The 21,339-nt window shown below is 38.2% G+C and overlaps 1 protein-coding gene across 3 annotated transcripts in view; it reads left to right on the forward strand.

The window, feature by feature from the left end:
* The window catches only part of TASP1 (taspase 1), a 276,754-nt gene that overhangs the window by 163,736 nt on the left and 91,679 nt on the right, over positions 1-21,339 (forward strand). For all 3 annotated transcript variants that reach the window (XM_010355262.2, XM_030915488.1, XM_030915489.1), the window contains one exon: positions 18,849-18,959. In XM_010355262.2, coding sequence (XP_010353564.1) covers positions 18,849-18,959 — 111 coding nt within the window. The remainder of the gene's footprint in view (positions 1-18,848; positions 18,960-21,339) is intronic.

The following is a 21,339-nucleotide window of genomic DNA, read 5'->3' on the forward strand; positions in this document are numbered from 1 at the left end:
ATGCTGGCTTAAGATATTTTGATGGTAGTGTCAAGTCTTACTATTCAGCAAAGCCTGGGATCCGAGCACCAGCAAAACTCCAGGTATCTCTTTATCTCTTTATCTATTTATAAACTGGCTGTCAGCTTTAGGAATCATGGGGGAACTTCTCTCTTTCTCTTGCCTTCTGTCTTTTACAGTCTAACTTTCAGCTTATTGGGTCTCTGGGGATATTTTTACTTTCACCCACCTATGAGATCTTCCTTTGTCTTACCATTCTGGTCTCACACTTTGGAGGACAGTTACAGTGCACTTAGGAAAGATCCAGTGTTCTTCTGAGGGATTTCTCTCAGCTCTTTTTTACTTTTCCCATTGTTTGGTAGCTGCTGCCTTGCAGTAAGTGATGGATGGCTCTGTGCATCCAGTTTGGCTCTTCTCCTTCAGCTCTCCTGTTGTGTCTCCAGACTTCAGAATGCTGCTGCTTTTCACTTGCCAAAGGACTTGTGCACCTCAGGTTGTGGATATCTTTCAACTCTCATGCTCTACCCCACATTTTTTGAGCTATTAGTGAAGACCTGTAGGAAAGAATTGATGATTGGATTCAGCCTTGTTTAGTGAATGGGATTTCTTTGATTCTAATTCATCGTGTTAGCTCACATGTAGTCCTTTAAAGTTTACTAAAGTTCAACTAGTTTCTTATCCTCATATGCAGCATTTATTCTTTTTCCAATGCTTCCTTAGGAATAAAAGAGACCATGGCTCAGTTTTCTCATAGGAAAGGCTTATCTCTTTTGGGAATTATGTTCATTGAGATATTTGTGTGGTTTCATCAAAAAAACCCATGGCTTTGTAGCTTATCTGGCTTGCTATTGTTATTACAGTGGGAGTGATGGACTCTTGGAAGTTTATTCATCCTAACTAGAAGTGGAAATTTCAGGGATCTGTTTTGGAGGCTTGTGAGACACATTTGGAACCATTATTTTAGCTGGTAAAATTGTCCATCTTTTGGCAATGGAGCCCCTTTATGTTGGTTTCTGTGATCTCTGACTTTACTATCTGTGGTAATTTCCTTGTTTTTAGGTAGAACAAGATGCCTCAGACTCCTCTTGAATACGTCTTTCACGAGACCTAGAGACCCAGACCCAGTCATTTCTCCAATGATCCTACTCCTCCTTTTTTTCTTTTAAATAGGAAATGTGATTTTCACATAATAATCTATTTTCCAAATTTTTACTGCAATTTTCTTTCTTTCTTTATTTTTTATTATACTTTAAGTTCTAGGGTACATGTGCACAACGTGCAGGTTTGTTACATATGTATACATGTGCCATATTGGTGTGCTGCACCCATTAACTCGTCATTTAAATTAGGTATATCTCCTAATGCTATCCTTCTCTACACCGCCGCCCCCCCCCCGCCCCCCACAATAGGACCCGGTGTGTGATGTTCCCCTTCTTGTATCCAAGTGATCTCATTGTTCAATTCCCACCTATGAGTGAGAACATGCAGTATTTGGTTTTCTGTTCTTGCGATAGTTTGCTGAGAATGACGGTTTCCAGCTGCATCCATGTCCCCACAAAGGACACGAACTCATCATTTTTTATGGCTGCATAGTATTCCATGGTGTATATGTGCCACATTTTCTTAATCCAGTCTGTCACTGATGGACATTTGGGTTGATTCCAAGTCTTTGCTATTGTGAATAGTGCCACAGTAAACATACGTGTGCATGTGTCTTTATAGCAGCATGACTTATAATCCTTTGGGTATATCCCCAGTAGTGGGATGGCTGGGTCAAATGGTATTTCTAATTTAGATCCTTGAGGAGTCGCCACACTGTTTTCCACAATGGTTGAACTAGTTTACAGTCCCACCAACAGTGTAAAAGTGTTCCTGTTTCTCCACATCCTCTCCAGCACCTATTATTTCCTGATTTTTTAATGATTGCCATTCTAACTGGTGTGAGATGGTATCTCATTGTGGTTTTGATTTGCATTTCCCTGATGGCGAGTGATGATGAGCATTTTTTCATGTGTCTGTTGGCTGTATAAATGTCTTCTTTTGAGAAGTGTCTGTTCATATCCTTTGCCCACTTTTTGATGGAGTTGCTTTTTTCTTGTAAATTTGATTGAGTTCTTTGTAGGTTCTTTGTAGGCTCTGTAGGTTCTGATGGTAGTTTGTATTTCTGTGGGGTCGGTGGGGATATCCCCTTTATCATTTTTTATTGCGTCTATTTGATTCTTCTCTCTTTTCTTCTTTATTAGTCTTGCTAGCGGTCTATCAATTTTGTTGATCTTTTCAAAAAACCAACTCCTGGATTCATTGATTTTTTGGAGGGTTTTTTGTGTCTCTATCTCTTTCAGTTCTGCTCTTATCTTAGTTATTTCTTGCCTTCTGCTAACTTTTGAATGTGTTTGCTCTTGCTTCTCTAGTTCTTTTAATTGTGATGTGATGTTGTGAATTTTAGATCTTTCCTGCTTTCTTTTGTGGGCATTTAGTGCTATAAATTTCCCTGTACACACTGCTTTAAATGTGTCCCAGAGATTCTGGTATGTCGTGTCTTTGTTCTTATTGGTTTCAAAGAACATCTTTATTTCTGCCTTCATTTTGTTATGTACCCAGTAGTCATTCAGGAGCAGGTTGTTCAGTTTCCATGTAGTTGAGCGGTTTTGATTGAGTTTCTTAGTCCTGAGTAATAGTTTGATTGCACTGTGGTCTGAGAGACAGTTTGTTATAATTTCTGTTCTTTTACATTTGCCGAGGAGTGCTTTACTTCCAATTATGTGGTCAATTTTGGAATAAGTGCGATGTGGTGCTGAGAAGAATGTATATTCTGTTGATTTGGGGTGGAGAGTTCTGTAGATATCTATTAGCTCTGCTTGGTGCAGAGATGAGTTCAATTCCTGGATATCCTTGTTACCTTTCTGTCTCGTTGATTTGTCTAATGTTGACAGTGGGGTGTTAAAGTCTCCCATTATTATTGTATGGGAGTCTAAGTCTCTTTGTAAGTCTCTAAGGACTTGCTTGATGAATTTGGGTGCTCCTGTATTGGGTGCATATATATTTAGGATAGTTAGCTCTTCCTGATGAATTGATCCCTTTACCATTATGTAATGGCCTTCTTTGTCTCTTTTGATCTTTGATGGTTTAAAGTCTGTTTTATCAGAGACTAGGATTGCAACCCCTGCTTTTTTTTGTTCTCCATTTGCTTGGTAGATCTTCCTCCATCCCTTTATTTTGAGCCTGTGTGTGTCTGTGCATGTGAGATGGGGCTCCTGCATACAGCAAACTAATGGGTCTTGACTCTTTATCCAATTTGCCAGTCTGTGTCTTTTAATTGGACCATTTAGTCCATTTACATTTAAGGTTAATATTGTTATGTGTGAACTTGATCCTGTGATTATGATATTAGCTGGTTATTTTGCTCGTTAGTTGATGCAGTTTCTTCCTAGCCTCGATGGTCTTTACATTTTGGCATGTTTTTGCAATGGCTGGTACCGGTTGTTCGTTTCCATGTTTACTGCTTCCTTCAGGGTCTCTTGTAAGGCAGGCCTGGTGGTGACAAAATCTCTAAGCATTTGCTTATCTGTAAAGGATTTTATTTCTCCTTCACTTATGAAACTTAGTTTGGCTGGATATGAAATCCTGGGTTGAAAATTCTTTTCTTTAAGAATGTTGAATATTGGCCCCCACTGTCTTCTGGCTTGTAGAGTTTCTGCCGAGAGATCTGCTGTTAGTCTGATGGGCTTCCCTTTGTGGGTAACCCAACCTTTCTCTCTGGCTGCCCTTAACATTTTTTCCTTCATTTCAGTTTTGGTGAATCTGACAATTATGTGTCTTGGAGTTGCTCTTCTCGAGGAGTATGTTTGTGGCATTCTCTGTATTTCCTGAATTTGAATGTTGGTCTGCCTTACTAGGTTGGGGAAGTTCTCCTGGATGATATCCTGAAGAGTGTTTTCCAACTTGGTTCCATTTCCCCGTCACTTTCAGGCATCCCAATCAGACGTAGATTTGGTCTTTTCACATAATCCCATATTTCTTGGAGGCTTTGTTCATTTCTTTTTAGTCTTTTTTCTCTACACTTCTCTTCTCACTTCATTTCATTCATTTGATCTTCAATCGCTGATACTTTTTCTTCCAGTTGATTGCGTCAGTTACTGAAGCTTGTGCATTTGTCATGTAGTTCTCATGTTATGGTTTTCATCTCTATGAGTTCTCTCAAGGACTTCTCTACGTTGGTTATTCTAGTTAGTCATTTGTCAAATCTTTTTTCAAGGTTTTTAGTTTCTTTGCGCTGGTTACGTAGTTCCTCCTTTAGCTCTTAGAAGTTTGATCGACTGAAGCCTTCCTCTCTCAACTCGTCAACGTCATTCTCCGTCCAGCTTTGTTCCGTTGCTGGCGATGAGCTGCATACGTTTGGAGGGGGGAGATGTGCTCTGATTGTTTGAATTTCCAGCTTTTCTTCACTGCTTTTTCCCCATCTTTGTAGTTTTATCTGCCTTTCGTCTTTGATGATGGTGATGTACTGATGGGATTTTGGTGTGGATGTCCTTTCTGTTTGTTAGTTTTTCTTCTAACAGTCAGGACCCTCAGCTGCAGGTCTGTTGGAGTTTGCTTGACGTCCACTCCGGACCCTGTTTGCCTGGGTATCAGCAGCGGAGGCTGCAGAAGATAGAATATTGCTGAACAGCAAGTGTTGCTGTCTGATTCTTGCTCTGGAAGCTTCATCTCAGGGGTATAGCCAGCTGTGTGAGGTGTGAGGTGTTGGTCTCCACCTAGTGGGGGATGTCTCCCCTTTAGGCTACTCAGGGGTCAGGGATCCACTTGAGCAGGCAGTCTGTCTGTTCTCAGATCTCAAGCTCCATGCTGGGAGATCCACTCCCCTCTTCAAAGCTGTCATACAGGGGCATTTACCTCTGCTGAGGTTTCTGCTGCTTTTTGTTTAACTATGCCCTGTCCCCGGAGGTGGAGTGTACAGAGGCAGGCAGGCCTCCTTGAGCTGTGGTGGGCTCCACCCAATTCTAGCTTCCTGGTGGCTTTTTTACCTACTTAAGCCTCAGCAATGGCGGGCGCCCCTCCCCCAACCTCACTGCTGCCTTGCAGTTAGATCTCAGTCTGCTGTGCTAGCAATGAGGGAGGCTGCGTGGGTGTGGGACCCTCCGGACCAGGTGTGGGATGTAATCTCCTGGTGTACCGTTTGCTAAGTCCCTTGGTAAAGCACAGTATTAGGGTGGGAGTTACCCGATTTTCCAGGTGTTGTGTGTCTCAATTTCCTTTGACTAGGCAAAGGAATTCCCTTCCCTCTTGCACTTCCCAGGTGAGGTGATGCCTCGCCCTGCTTCAGCTCTCGCTGGTGGGGCTGCACCCACGGACCAGCGCTGACTGTCTGACACACCCCAGTGAGATGAACCCAGTACCTCAGTTGAAAATGCAGAAATCACCCATCTTCTGTGTCACTCATGCTGGGAGCTGGAGGCTGGAGCTGTTCCTATTCGGCCATCTTGGGCGCGCCCCCCTTTACTGCAATTTTCATGTTAGCCTCTAGGCAATGATAGTGTCACTGTAGTTCATGGGTCTAGCAGCAGTATTAAAAATCAAAATCAGACTGGGCTGGGCGTGGTAGCTCACTCCTATAATCCCAGCACTTTGGGAGGCCAAGGCAGGTGGATCACCTGAGATCAGGAGTTTGAGACCAGCCTGGCCAACATAACAAAACCCCATCTCTACTAAAAAATGCAAAAATTAATCAGGTGTGGTGGCAGGCACCTGTAATCCCAGCTACTCAGGAAGCTGAGGCAGGAGAATGGCTTGAACCTGGGAGGCAGAGGTTGCAGTGAGCTGAGATCGCACCAGTCCACTCCAGCCTGGGCAACAGAGCAAGACTCCGTTTCAAGGAAAAAAAAAAATCAAAATCAAATTGAAACCTTAGCCTACAGGTTTAAAGTCATATGCTTATAGATTTTTAAATAAAATTACAGCCATGTGTTTTCTTAATTTGGGATTTGTAGACCCTATGGAATCTACATATGGGCTTTTATGGAGCATTCTGTGAATTTCCTGAGACTATATGAAAAATTTTAGTCAAAGATGTGTCTTTTTCTTATGACCTGAAAGAGATTAGGAAGCACAATCTTAGGTAATTTTGAATAAAATTGTAAGTTAACTTGCTGACTAAAATAAATTAAATAAATACATTTAACAAGTAATACAAGTTGATGTATTTCCTCCTTTTCCTGATATTATTTCTTAATAATAGTGTCAAGTTAAAACCTTGAAGAGTCCCAAATTTTATATTGTCTATTTGTCTTTTGTTACGTGACTTATTTGAGGTGGCCTTCCTGTATTTTGACCCTTTCTTCTTTTATCTGCTTCTTTCATCAGATAATTTTTCTAGTTTGTGGTAAGGACAACTTTTGGATAATTTCTGTATTGATATTCCTTAAATTCTACCCAGATTTAGAGAATAAAATATGATTACCATTTTCTCCTTCCTCCTTCAGAACAGTTGTGTCTTTCCCCACGCTCAAAACTTCTCTTGATACTGTATTGAATAGAGAAAGGGATAAGCAATGAGTGGTGAGCAAATTTAACACTTTTTTCTGTGGTACTTTATTTGGCCTCTAAACACTGAATGTCGTTTTTAAACTTTGGGTACAGCTTTAAAACTGATGAAATGATTTATATTGCCTCTCCTTTGTACAGAGGAATTTATTGAAAAATAACATCAGCTCAGACTTCTTTTTCAACTTTTAAAGATATCAAAATGACCCCAATAAATTACTTCCAAATTTTAAATCATTAAGAAAATTATTAATTAAAAATTTAATATATATGGCTGGCTTAGTAGTTATAGGTTAGATTTATGATGTAGTATAACTATCTTGCTTATGTTCTTTCTGTCTGTGGGCTTTATACCATGTATATAATCAATATGTATAGTGGAATATTTATTTTACGTGACATCTACATATTTGTAGACGTTTATAACTGCATTTTGGCTTTATTTATTTTTGGCTCATGAAATGCACACCATGCACACCATGGTTTAGAGGCAAAATAATATCTTTAATTCTATTTCTTTGTGATGTGCTTGGCGACTTACTATTTATAGGACTTTCTGGTTAAAATTGGGGGCTATCTACAGTCCTAAGTGTTAGTATCAGAACCTGTTGTGCTCCTTATTTGCAGATAATTATTACTATGTTCTTGTCCATGTTCTCAGATTTTTGGGGCTTTGGATTTTCTTTGTTTGTATCTCCTTTATTCATGTGATGATATTAGCCTGGTTTCTGCAGTGACTGTTATGGAATGAGCATGTTACTAGGAGTCACAATACTTGGATCTTAGACTTTCCGTTCTTCCAAATCACTTTTCTTGTTTGTCAGATGGGGAGATGACAGTACTTTCCTTGCAAGATAATTGTAAAACCCCAGATATACAGTAGTTAATTATTTAATAGGGAATCAGTGAGGCAGTGACCCTTTTTCCCTAAAAAAAAAATTAAGTTTTCTATAGTTGAATTCAATCTAAGTATACTTTTTCATTAATTAACAGCTTTTTAAAAGGGTTTTTTAAGTCATCTGCCTATTGCAAGCCTCTTAACTAAATTTCAACCAGCAAGTTATTAAAGTTCTAAAACTACATTCAGGTATAAATATTTTGTGAGGAATATAAAACTATTAAAGCTAAGCCATTTAGTTTTTCAAATGAGGAAACTGAAGCATGGATGTCATAAGTGACTAATTTCAGGTTCTACAGCCAGAGCTGGTTCTCCTCGTATGTGATCCTTCTCTTTGATGGAACAGGAATTCAGACAGAAGATTGACAAGAGCATCAACTGAACATTACAAACAGTGTTGCTTCTTTTATGGCTGCTTTCCTAATGAAGGTCTCAGGTGTGGATAAGTCTAATGCTTATACATATACTCTTGTTTCCCAGATAAATACAATGTAGTGATACAATCTTAGTGCACCACCATAGATAAGAGTACCACTTTTACTGGTGATGGTTGCCTCTGATTTTTTTCCCTCCTTCCCTGGGTTCATTTGTCCCTGATGCTCTAATGAGAGTGTTATAATTTAGATAACTAAATTTAAATCATCTAGAACAGAAAACAAGGTTCTGCTTTATCATCTGTATTCACACTCAAAATGAATATTGGGTAAATTTCTACATTGAGATGTGTATTAGTCAGGGTTCTCCAGAGGGACATAACTTATAGGATATTTATGTATGTGAAAGGGAGTTTATTAGGGAGAACTGGCTCATGTGATTACAAGGTGAAGTCCCACGACAGGCCATCTGCAAGCTGGGGAAGAAAGAATCCAGTAGTGGCTCAGTCTGAGTCTGAAAGCCGCAAAACCAGGGAAGCTGACACTTCAGCCTTCAGTCTGTGGCCATAGACCCAAGAGCCTCCAGGAAACCACTGGTGTAAGTGCAAGAATCCAACGGCTGAAGAACCTGGAGTTTGATGTCCAAGGGCAGGAGGAGCAGGAGGAAGCATCCAGTATGGGAAAGGGAAAAGCCAGAAGACCCAGCAAGCAAAATTATCCCACCTTCATCCACCTGCTTTGTTTTTGCTTTGCTGGCAACCAAATGGATAGCACCTACCCACATTGAGGGTGGGTCTTCCTCTCCTAATCCAGTGACTCAAATGTCAGCCTCCTCTGGCAGCACCCTCACAGACACACCTAGAAGAGCAAGGAAAAGAGAGTGCCCTGTCAACTGCAGATATCCTCTGACATGGTAGATTTGATGAAGGGTTTTCACTACTCATGTTTGTTGAAAGTTTTTTTTTTGGTTTGTTTGGTATGTTTTAGTTTTTCTTCAAAAAGGTTTTTATCTATGAAAGTATTTGCATTCATAAAACTGGAACCTTTCCTATTTATGGAGCTACTTATTTAGACAGTTGGGATTTTTTTGTATGTGTGTGTGATTTGGTTATATCCTCTCAATAAAATTGACAATAGTGATAAAAACTAATATATGTATAAAGCACTTAGTGTATGTACTATATGTCTAGCACCATGCTCTAGATATCTGTGTTTAATCATAACTGTGATAATGTATTTCTCAATATTAAAAATAATTATGAAATGCTAATACATTTGTCAATCACATCCTTTGTAAGAGATGATATCTCTAGGAGATAATTATAAAATTGATTTTTCTTTTGGTTATTATTTATCACAGAAAAAATGGAAAAGCCTGAGTTGTTTTTGATAGATTATAATAAATATCCAAAGCACGAGACAAGTTATGGATTACAGAGAAGTCTGAATATTTGGGAAACACTAAATATATGTTGGTAAGCTGTAACCTTAAGATGTGACTGGATTAGACATCTTGACTACTTATTCCATCTCTTTATGAAGCTCCTTATGTTTTCCCCTTGTGTATAATAGGTTCCAGATTTGATAACCATAGGGACACTGTGAAGACCGAAATCATGTGTGTCCTATCACTTTTAAGGTAGCTCTCTCTTTAATTTCACAAGACAGGCTTGAAAACCAGAAGTAACCCAATTCCAAAATTGGCAGTAAATCCTTTGACAGGGAAAAGGTGACGTACTGTGTAATAAATTCTTTTGTTGAAAAAGAGATGTTGCAATACTGGAAACTGAAGTACCAAATGTTTCCTTTTAAATTTGGAAAGGCCCTTTCTTATTACTTATCTGTCCCTGTGGACTTCTAACAGGGGATGTGTTGAAAGATTTTTCAGATGCCCACTAGCCACAGTGAGAGTGAATGGCAGCATTTATAAGATGACATAAATACTTCAAAATCATCAGTAATCCTTGGAGACGTGTGGTGTGCCAGGGGTACTGAATGTGAGCTTTTGTTGCTGTCGAGCCTGTGCTTTTGTAGGAGGCTGCCTAGGAATGTGGGTTGTGTCTCTCCTATGAATGCAACTTCACTTTTTCCCCTCTGGGGGCTCTTCGTATTAGAATTGAGGTGGGAGTGGGTTAGAAGACAAAAAGTCTGCAAGAATAAGAAAGATCTGTGAGATTATGAGTTACATTTTAAAATCCTAATCCTATTTTGAGGTCCTGTGGAGAAATTATCATCCTCAACCATTAGAACACTACATTAATAACTGGACACATAAAGGTCTTTTAATTTTCATTTTGTAATAATGGGACTCATCCCACCACTGCTGCTGCTACTACATGAGATGAAGACAAAAAAGATAGAAAATAATCTAGAAATGCAATGAAGCTATATCTTATATGTTAGCCAAGAGTTAGTAAATTTTGATGTTTCTCTATTCTTATTGCAAAAGCTTTTTAGTTTGTTACTTTTACCTTTTGGAACTAAAACTTAATTTGACAATATGATTTTGTTGGGCTGCCACAATCCCTATATTTAATTATCTTGTTTTGAAGGATGCATCTATCACTAGAGCTGAAGTTAAAAAAATTTATAAATGTGTGATGAAGGTCAGGCAACATAAAACACCTATGGCATCGGTTCATGTTCACTCTGATCAACTCGTGTACTCAAGATACAGTGAAGTGAAGTGAATGGGGCCAAATCCCATTATGGGAAACTTTGCTTTCCCCTTTACTAACTAGCCTTAAGAGAAAGTACTGTGAACGCAGGAGTGTAATCTTAAGTCGGGCAATAAACCTGTTGGAGAAAAAAGTAGGTATTTATTTTAGATACTGGGGAAAATAAAAGGAATAAATGAGAAAAATCAAGCATGATCCACAATCTCTAGATAACCACAGTTAAAATGCTTCCTGCCAGACTAAGAGAAATCTTTATCATACTATTCGTTTTGTTTTGATAATGGGAGGTTTACCTAGGTGGTCATTTTTACCCTATGTGAAGGCTTAGCTTGATTTGAAGCAGTAGCCTTCATTTAGAATTACAAGGCAAAGGATACACTTTTAAATTCTATTTTAGGCTCTCTCAGTGACGATTGTTAAGCTAGCCGGGAATCACTTTAATAGAAGGAACATACAGAGAATAGGATGAGAGGCAGGAAAGTAGTAGAAAATTTTTCTTAAGATGGTTGTTTTCTTCATTGTAGTATTTATTAAGTGCTTACTCTATGGTCAACTCCATGCTAAATGCTTTATGTGATTTTTCTCATTTTGTCCTCAAAACAACCTGTGAGGTAGTTGGTATCCCATTCCCCATTTTACAGCTATGGAAACTGAGCCCTAAATAACCCAAAGTCACCCTGCTGGATTCAAACATGAGTCTGACTGCAGAACAGATAATATTAACCCTTACCCTATAGGCCTTAAGGTAGGGGTGTGTGTGTAAGAGGGTAGGAGGGGTGAGGGAGGGAAGGAGGAGAGAAAATAGATTGAATGAATTGAGTAAATAAAATGTACAAGCTGTCCCCTTCTTCAAAAAGACCCTGCTTCTTGACACAGAAATCTCAGATTTCTCATATCGTAAAGATACAGAAGCTTTTTGTAATGTAAGCTAATGTATCCACTAGAGAAATAATGGCATTATTGGAAGGATTTAGATGACAGGAAAATAAAGATACTTTATTAATTAACTCTTCTAGTTTCCTTGGGGTTTTGCCAGCTTTTTCTGGATTCCAGACAAATCCAAAAACAGATGATTTAAAGGTAGCTTCACTGAAGTGGTGTCACATGGTTGAGCAAGTGATCATTCTTTAGATGGATAAAAGGTGGTTTTAAAATATTCAGGACTCCGTTGTTCAGACAATATAAAGCATTTAATCAAAGTACTCTTTTTTTATCCAAATGAACTAAAAAGAAATTCTGTAGCTGGATGCAATTAAATATATCCTGGGTTTCCCCCCTAAAAAGATCAGTTAAATATTCTTTTTTTTGTATCGCTGCTAATGGCATCTGATAAATATATGTATATGAGCTTATCAGAAATTATGTTTGAATCAACACAAAGTTGCTTGTTTGAATTGGAAAAAGTAGCTAGTAGAGGTCATCTTCTTTCAGTGTAAAGTTTTCTGGGCCATTTTCAATCACCAGCAAAGAGCCACGTATATAGGTTAAGAATGCGTTTGGCCCCATGTATTCACTGACAGATGAATGAATAAAGAACATATGGCATATACACACATAGAGTTTCCATTTGGGAATATGAAAAAGTTCTGGAGCTCGATGGTGCTGATGGTTGTATAACAGTGTGAATGTACTAATGCCACTGAATTGCATACTTTACAAATGGTTAAATGGTGATTTTATATTATTTATGATAGAAATGGATGTAGCCTTAACAAAGAGAACTGAATTGCAGTTGCTAAAGAGGCAAGTTTTTAAATTTAAACTTAAATTTAAAAATCTCATGTAACAGATGCCTAGGAAGAGACTGCATCTAGTCAGGCTACCCAGCAGTACCCTTTGGTTTTCAGGTCTGTCCTTTCTCTCCTGCTGTCCTCAGTGAATGGTGTTTTCTTCCCTCCCTCCCTCCCTCCCTTCCCTCTTTCCCTCCTTCCCTCCTTCCCTCCTTCCCTCCTTCCCTCCTTCCCTCCTTCCCTCCTTCCCTCCTTCCCTCCTTCCCTCCTTCCCTCCTTCCCTCCTTCCCTCCTTCCCTCCTTCCCTCCTTCCCTCCTTCCCTCCTTCCCTCCTTCCCTCCTTCCCTCCTTCCCTCCTTCCTTCCTTCCTTCCTTCCTTCCTTCCTTCCTTCTTCTTTTTTCTTTTCTTTTCTTTCCTTTTCTTTTCTTTTTTCTTTCTTCTTTCTTCTTTCTATCGCACTCAGTGACCATGGATGGGCCTTGATGCTCGTGCATGTCATCCCTCATGCTGCTGTGCCTCATGCTTAGCTGTGCAAGTGCAGACATGGAAAGTTGGATTTAGTCAGATATGGCAGAGACATTCAACTTAATGCTCTCTGAAGATCCATATATTCCCCTATATCTCACAGAACCCTTGTAGTTGCCTAAGAACATATAGCTCTTTCTGGCCAGGGACTGGAATGGTAATGATATTTGTCACTTTCAGGCTAGGGTGGTAAAACAGCCTCTGGAACAGCAGGGTGGCCTCATTCTGGAGGCCTCATTGTGGAGGGGAAGTATGTGATTCAGGTAGTACATTTACAGGTGATGGAGTCTCCATCTGCCTAGGTTTGTTCCTTTCGCCTAGGTTTGAGTGAGTGTGTGAAGCAGATCTTCAGGTGATCCAGGTATGACCTATAACATTAATGAGGAATGCATTTTAAGTAACTGAGATTTGGGCATTGTTTTTGCAGCCCAGTATAGCTATTCTGACTGTTACTCGAGGGTGGGTTTTTGCCAGACATGTTTGATGAAGAATTAATGGATGGCAGCTTTTGGTGAGATGGAGGGGATGTTGGAGTTGGAGTGCCCAAGGGAGGGAGCTGGAAAGATAGGAGTGAGATGATTCCAGTTGAGATGACTGAGTTGTTCACGTTACTGCTGAAGATGGGTGTGAGTTTATTAGGTAGTGTGGATAACTGGAGGAGAGGATATCAGAATACCAAAAGCCGAAATATTGGGAGAATCATCTAGGTAAATATTAAATTCAGCAAGAATGATGACAAGGAGTAGTGTTGGGCAGAGTAAAAGTGAGCTGAGAGTTAAAATCTCTAAGAAATGAATTTGTCTCATTTGTTACATGTCTGAAATGGTCTCTATTCACCCTCACTCTAGAATGGTAGTTTAACTGATTCCAGGTTGGCAGTGTTTTTTTCTGTTTGCTTGTTTTTTTGCCGTAGCATCTTTAAAATACTAGTCTTGTGGCTTCTTTTGTTGCTTGAAGATATTTAGTTAGTTTAATTTAAACATTTTTGAATTTTTTTGTAGGTGAAATTTTTCCCTTTTCTTTTTGGTTAGTTTTTAATATTTTCTTGTCGTCTTTGGTCCAGAGCTTCAAAATGATACAACTAAGGATGGATTTTTATTTTTATTCCTCTTTTTTGGAACTCTGTGTGGGTCTTTAACAACTTAAATTCTGGAAAATTCTTATTCATTATACAAATATTAGTGATTTCTTCTCCTTTCTTCTCTTTCAAAATGCCTATTAATGCATTGGACATTATCATTTTACACTTTGGGACTCTTTAACGCCTCATTTTCTTTCTCTTTATCATTCTAGGCTCCGTTTCTTTCTCTTATTGTACTAGAGTTTGCTCTGTTTCAGGGATAGGCAAACTATGATCTGTGGGCCAAATCTGGTTCATGGCCTGTTTTTGTATAGCTCATGAGCTAAGAATGATTTTTTAGTTTTTTAAACTTGTTGCAAAAAAAAATTAAGAATATTTGATAGAGAGAAATTACATGTAGCATTCAAAGCCTAAAATACTTACTATTTGGCCATTTACAAATTTGTTTTTAACTGGTGTCCAATTATTTTCATTTCTTGAAATAGTTTTTTTTTGTTTTTTGCTATTGCTCATTCTTCCTTATGGTTGTACGTATATGTGTGTTGAAGTTGGGGGTTGGAATTTTTTATTGAGAATTCATCTTCAGTGTGGGTTTTGAAAGTTTAAGAATACCCACAAGAGAAGACCTGTATTATCTTTGAGCATGGGACATGCTGAATTCTCAGCAACAGGAAACATACTGGGAAGGTGTGAGCTGGGTCTAGAGTAAGGGTTAGGATTAATGTGAGATGACCTGGCCATAGAGACTGGCACTCCTAGGGCCGTGGGAATGTCCAGGATTCCTGCTGAATCCAGGGTTTTTACATGAATCCTTGAGTTGGTGTATAGAATACACAGTCAGGGCATTGACATCTGGACTGGCCAGAATGACAGTTAAGTGAATACTAAGTAACCAAGCAGGGGTCTGACACTTTTGGGGAGGTCTGACAATATGTAGTAGCACCCCTGCCAACTGCTATGTACTCTGGGCCTACCACAGAGTAGGGACTCAGTAACAGCCTGGCAAATGAATGAATGGGGAAAGAAATGAAGGTCAGGTCCATATTTTGAGGACTAGTAAATACCAGGCAGGTATCTTCTGCCAGCCTTTGTCTTAGACTAACCAGACAGGAAGAATATGGAGAGATACCTCTAATAGCTGTTTTGTAGATCCTTTGGGATTTTCTACCTAGAAAATTGTATCATCTGTGAATAGAGGCAGTTTTACTTCTTCCTTTCTATTCTTTATGCCTTTTTCCCCCTTGCCTTATTATAACGGCTGAAATCTCCAGTACATTGTTGAAGAGAAGTGATGAAAGCAGACATTATTGCCCTATTTCTGATCCTAGGGAGAAACAATTGAGCATTTCATCATTAAGTATGATGTAACTGTAGGTTTTCTTGCAGATGTTCTGTATTTCTGGAAATTGATAACTTAACTTAGAGGCCTAATCAGATTCAAGTATAGTTTTTTTGGGCAGTGGGCAAGACTACATAGGTATGATTTTGTCAAGAGATACATAGTGTCTGGTATCTTTCTGTGGTATTAACAGCCACTGATGATTGCCTCTATCAGTTATTACATTATGGGTTACAAATGGTTATATTCTAATTCTATTAATTTCTTTTTCGTTTATTATCTGGGATACTTCTATAGAGAAAATATTCCTTCATAAATTGTTTGGTTACTCTGGTATATAGTTCCTATTGGAAGGACAGAAACATGCTTGCTTGTTTTCTTGATATCAGTTTTCAGAATAGTGAGTTGGTTTCATAGCATCCTCCAAAGGTGATCAGTGCTTTTGAAAACATAAGTTATGAATTTATTATGTGTTTTAATCTATTCATTTGTCGTACTTATTGATGCTAAAATTTTTCTTTTTTAAGAACTCGATATGTTTTACTTCTAGGCATCTTGCCAGGTCTTTTATAATCCATGTTTTCTGCTAAGATGTAAGAACATACACATACTCTTACTTGGAAAAGTAAGGACAAAAAGAGGATATAATGAAAGGCTTATTTCTAATATTGGTGAATAAAGAGTGGAACTGTTTGCCTTTGAATCACACTTCAGCTCTATGGCAGCATATTCTATGAAACCTTGGAATTTTGTAGGTAAAACCACAGAAGTCAAACTTTCTTTGATTGGAACCTACAGGAGAATAAACTTGGGTTTCATGGCTCTTTGTTAAAGATGATCAATGTCAGAGAATATAAGTCATAATTTTTAAAGTTTGTTGGTAAAAAGATCAATCATTAGAAAGCCCTATATGTCTATTCCTGTATAACAACAGAGCAAGGTCTTTCTGACATACATTATGTATTTTTGATGTAATGTTAACTTCATGTAGTTTGGCTTTTTGACTTCAGGCATGTGTATATAACCTTCTGAACATTCATTTAGATTATAAAATGCCAATTTCCTAGCAGTTATTATTGTCCTAAAGTGTAACATGTCACTGTCCAACGTCAAGTATGTGCACAAAGGGAACTAAACTTTATGGCGTTTCATGAGCTAAGCACAATGTTTGTGCATAGTAAGTGTCCAGCATGGTTTCTGTTAGCTTTATTGTCATCTTTTTCCCGGTTACAAAAACAATATTGTAAAAATTTACTGAATAGGGAATGCCACAGAGTTATACACTGGATTATGAATGTAGATCTTCCTCGAAGTGTAGATATTCATTCACAAAGAGATATTTAGATCCTGAAGGATGTTTGCATTTACACTTTACCAAAAATACAGGGAAGCCATTTCTGGCAAATATCTGGCAATTTCTAAAAAAAAAATAAAAAATCATACTTTTTTTTTTTCTCGTTTAGAAGGCCTTTATTTATTTTTTTTACTGAATAGGTGAACAACTACTTCAGAATTCCCATTCTTCTATTGATTCTTTTTCTTTCCTCTCATTTTCCAGTCTTGCTGAATACTTTTCTTAAAACATCCACTTCCAACACTGGAGAGGAATGTAATCTTATTTCTAATTGACTGTTTATAATATGACATATTTCTAATCTACTATGACTGGTGTAATAGTCAAAGGCAGTGTTTTACCTATTCAGCACATTTGTTTCTGGTTGAAGAAGACATTTTTTTTCCTTGAAGGTCCTAATGGCTCCTGTTCTTTTTTATTTTACTATTTTTTTATTATACTTTAAGTTTTGGGGTATATGTGCGGAACGTGCAGTTTTGTTACATAGGTATACACGTGCCATGGTCGTTTGCTCCACCCATCAACCCGTCACCTACATTAGGTATTTCTCCTAATGCTATCTTCCTCTAGCCCCCCACCTCTTGACAGGCCCTGGTGTGTGATGTTCCCCTCCCTGTGTCCATGTGTTCTCATTGTTCAACTCCCATTTATGAGTGAGAACATGCAGTGCTTGGTTTTCTGTTCCTGTGTTAGTTTGCTGAGAATGATGGCTTCCAGCTTTATCCATATCCCTGCAAAGGACATTAACTCATCTTTTTTGTGGCTGCATAGTATTCCATGGTGTATATATGCCACATTTTCTCCTTCCTTCTTTCCTTCCTTCCTTCCTTCCTTCCTTCCTTCCTTCCTTCCTTCCTTCCTTCCTTCCTTCCTTCCTTCCTTCCTTCCTTCCTTCCTTCTCTCTCTCTCTCTCTCTCTCTCTCTTTCTTTCTTTCTTTTTTAGAAGTCTCGTTCTTGTCCCCCAGGCTTGAGTACAATGGCTTGATCTCGGCTCACTGCAAATTCCGCCTCCTGGGTTCCAATGATTCTCCTCTCCCTCTCAAGTAACTGGGATTAAGGTACCTGCCACCATGCCCAGCTAATTTTTGTATTTTTTAGTAGAGATGGGGTTTCACCATGTTGGCCAGGCTGGTCTCGAACTCCTGACCTCAGGTGATCCACCCACCTTGGCCTCCCAAAGTGCTGGGATTACAGGCGTGAGCCACCGCACCTGGCCTATGTGCCACATTTTCTTTATCCAGTCTATCATTGATGGACATTTGGGTTGGTTCCAAGTCTTTGCTATTGTGAAGAGTGCTGCAGTAAACATACATGTTCATGTGTCTTTACAGTAGAATGATTTATAATCCTTGGAATATATACCCAGTAATGGGATTGCTGGGTCAAATGGTATTTTCAGTTCTAGATCCTTGAGGAATCGCCACACTGTCTTCCATAATGGCTGAACTAGTTTACAGTCCCACCAACAGTGTACAAGTGTTCCAATTTCTCCACATCCTCTCCAGCATCTGTTGTTTCCTGACCATTTAATGATTGCATTTCTAACTGGTGTGAGATGGTATCTCATTGTGGTTTTGATTTGAATTTCTCTGACGACCAGTGATGATAAGCATTTTTTCGTGTTTGTTGGCTGCATAAATGTCTTCTTTTGAGAAGTGTCTGTTCATATCCTTTGGCCACTTTTTGATGGGGTTGTTTTTTTCTTGTAAATTTGTTTAAGTTCTTTGCAGATTCTGGATATTAGCCCTTTGTCAGATGGATAGCTTGCAAACATTTTCTCCCATTCTGTAGGTTGCCTGTTTAGTCTGACGGTAGTTTCTTTTGCTGTGCAGAAGCTCTTTAGTTTAATTAGATCCCATTTGTCAATTTTGGCTTTTGTTGCCATTGCTTTTGGTGTTTTAGGCATGAAGTCTTTGCCCATGCCTGTGTCCTGAAAAATTCACACTTTTATGAACTGATGGTATTTGTGGCAATGAATATATATCAAAAAGTACCAATGTGGTTTAACAATTACGCATAATATTTTTTAGGGGGATTTTTTTTTTTAGTGCCTAACACCAGTCATAACACATATTAGTTAAACAGAGAACTATGTATAATATTAATTTGTGTTGGTTTGTTTTGATTGATAAACTTTGTGTTTAGTTTCTGCTGAATCTCTTTACTAAAATTATCAGATTGCTCATGGAAGTCATTTCATCCCTCACTGAATTATTTTCCCAGCTAACTACTCTCTTAAATGATGCATAAGGATATTCTAATGCTATGGAAATAAGCAGGGTGTTCGGTGCTGCTTTTCCTCAACTGTTGGTTTCTTTGGATTTCTAGGATGTGGAGAGCATCTTGTGCGCACCATACTGGCTAGAGAATGTTCACATGCTTTACAAGCTGAAGATGCTCACCAAGCCCTGTTGGAGACTATGCAAAACAAGTTTATCAGTAAGTATAACGTTAAGAAGATTACATTCTTCCAAATATAGATTATTTCACTGCTATAAGCACTATGAGTCAGGTACTCCATTTGTATTTCTAGACCTACCTCTAGAACCTAGCAAAGAGAAGGACCCACAGTTAATACTGATTGTGAAAAGAAATTCTACAACAATAATACACCATGAAATCTTTCCTATAACTAGGTTAATCCCCAAGTTGTAAGACACTGACAAGGCTCATGGTGATATATAGTAAAATAAATACATAACCATATGTTAATATGTTAATAAGAATTTCCCAGTGGCAAAATATGAGCTGAGAAGTGAGTCATGAATAGGCATTTAAGGTCTATCTCTAGTGATTTTTCAGAAAAAGGTTGATTATATTCATGTACTATCTCCTCAAATACATTAGAATCAGACTTAGGTTTTATTGTTATTTTGTTTTAACAATTACCATTGTTGAATGCTGTTTTAAAAGAAAACCAAATTCTTCGGCTTAATAGCATATGCGATTTACATAATTGTTATGAGTTATTAGATGCGTTCTCAGAATGTTAATGAGAAGGTATAGTAAGAGTAGAAAACTAGATGCTCATCAAAAGTTCACTACCTAGAAAGATCTCTGTAACTAAAACTATAAAACACTGATGAAACGAAATTGAAGAGGACACCAAAAAATGGAAAAATACTTCATGTTTATGGATTGGAAGAATCAATATTGTTAAAATGTCCATACTACCAAAAGCAATCTAAAGATTCAGGGCAATCCCTATCAAAATACAAATGATGTTCTTCTGAAATAGAAAAAGCAACCCTAAAATGTATGTGGACTCACAAAAGACCCAGAATAGCCAAAGCTGCCCTAAGCAAAAAGAACAAAATGGGAGGAATCACATTATATAACTTCAGATTATATTACAGTAACCAAAATGGCATGGGACTGGCATAAAAGCACACATAGACCAATAGAACAGAGTATAGAATCCAGAAACAAATCCACACACCTGCTGTGAACTCACGTTCCACAAAGGTGTCAAGAACATACTCTCTGGAAAACTCTCTTCAACAAATGGCACTGGGAAAACTGGATATCCATATGCAGAAGAATGAAACTAGACTCCCATCTCTCACCATATACAAAAATCAAATCAAAACGGACTAAAGACTTAAATCTAAGACCCCAAACTATGAAACTACTACAAGAAAACATTGGGGAAAATCTCTAGGACATTAGTCTTGGCAAAATTTCTTGCCTACAAGCGCAGGCAACCAAAGCAAAAACGGACAGAAGAGATTATATCAAGTTAAAAAGCTTCTCCATAGCAAAGGAAACATCAACAAAGTGAAGCGACAACCCACAGAATGGGAGAAGATATTTGCAAACTATCCATCTGACAAGGGATTAATAACCAGAATATATGAGGAGCTCAAACAACCCTATAGGAAAACATCTAATAATCTGATCAATAAATGGGCAAAAGATTTGAATAGACATTTCTCAAATGAAGACATAAAAATTGCAAACAGGCATATGAAAAAGCACTCTACATTATTGCTCATCAGAGAAATGCAAATCAAAACTAAATGAGATGTTAATTACAAACAGGCATATGAAAAAGTGCTCAAATTATTGCTCATCAGAGAAATGCAAATCACAAGTACAATGATATGTTATCTCACCCCAGTTAAAATGGCTTATATCCAAAAGGCAGGCAATAACAAACTCTGGTGAAGATGCAGAGAAAAGAGAACCCTGGTACACTGTTGGTGGGAGTGTAAATTAGTACAACCACTGTGGAGAACAGATTGGAGGTTCCTCAAAAAACTGAAAATAGAGCTACCATGTGATCCAGCAATCCCACTGCTATGTATATCCCCAGAAGAAGGGAAGCAGTATATTGAAGAGATATTTGCACTCCCATGTTTGTTGCAGCAGTGTTCATGATAGCCAAAATTTGGAAGCAACGTAAGTGTCCAGCAGATGAATGAATAAAGAAAATGCGGCACATATACACAATGGAGTACTATGCAGCCATAAAAAAGAATGAGATCTTGTCATTTGCAACAACATGGATGGAACTGGGAGAGATCATTATGTTAAGTGAAATAATCCAGGCACAGAGGGACAAACATCACATGTTCTCACTTATTTGTAGGATCTAAAAATCAAAACAATTGAACTCATGGACATAGAAAGTAGAAGGATGATTACTAGAGGCTGGAGAAGGTAGTGGAGGACTTGGCGGGAGGTGGGGATGCTTAACAGGTACAAAAAATAAAAAGAAAGAATGAATAAGACCTACTATTTGATAGCACAGCAGGGTGACTATAGCCAATAATAACTTAATTATACATTTTAAAATAACTAAAAGAGTGTAATTGGA

The sequence above is a fragment of the Rhinopithecus roxellana genome, chromosome 13 (genome assembly GCF_007565055.1).
Source record: "Rhinopithecus roxellana isolate Shanxi Qingling chromosome 13, ASM756505v1, whole genome shotgun sequence".
Lineage (NCBI taxonomy): Eukaryota > Metazoa > Chordata > Mammalia > Primates > Cercopithecidae > Rhinopithecus > Rhinopithecus roxellana.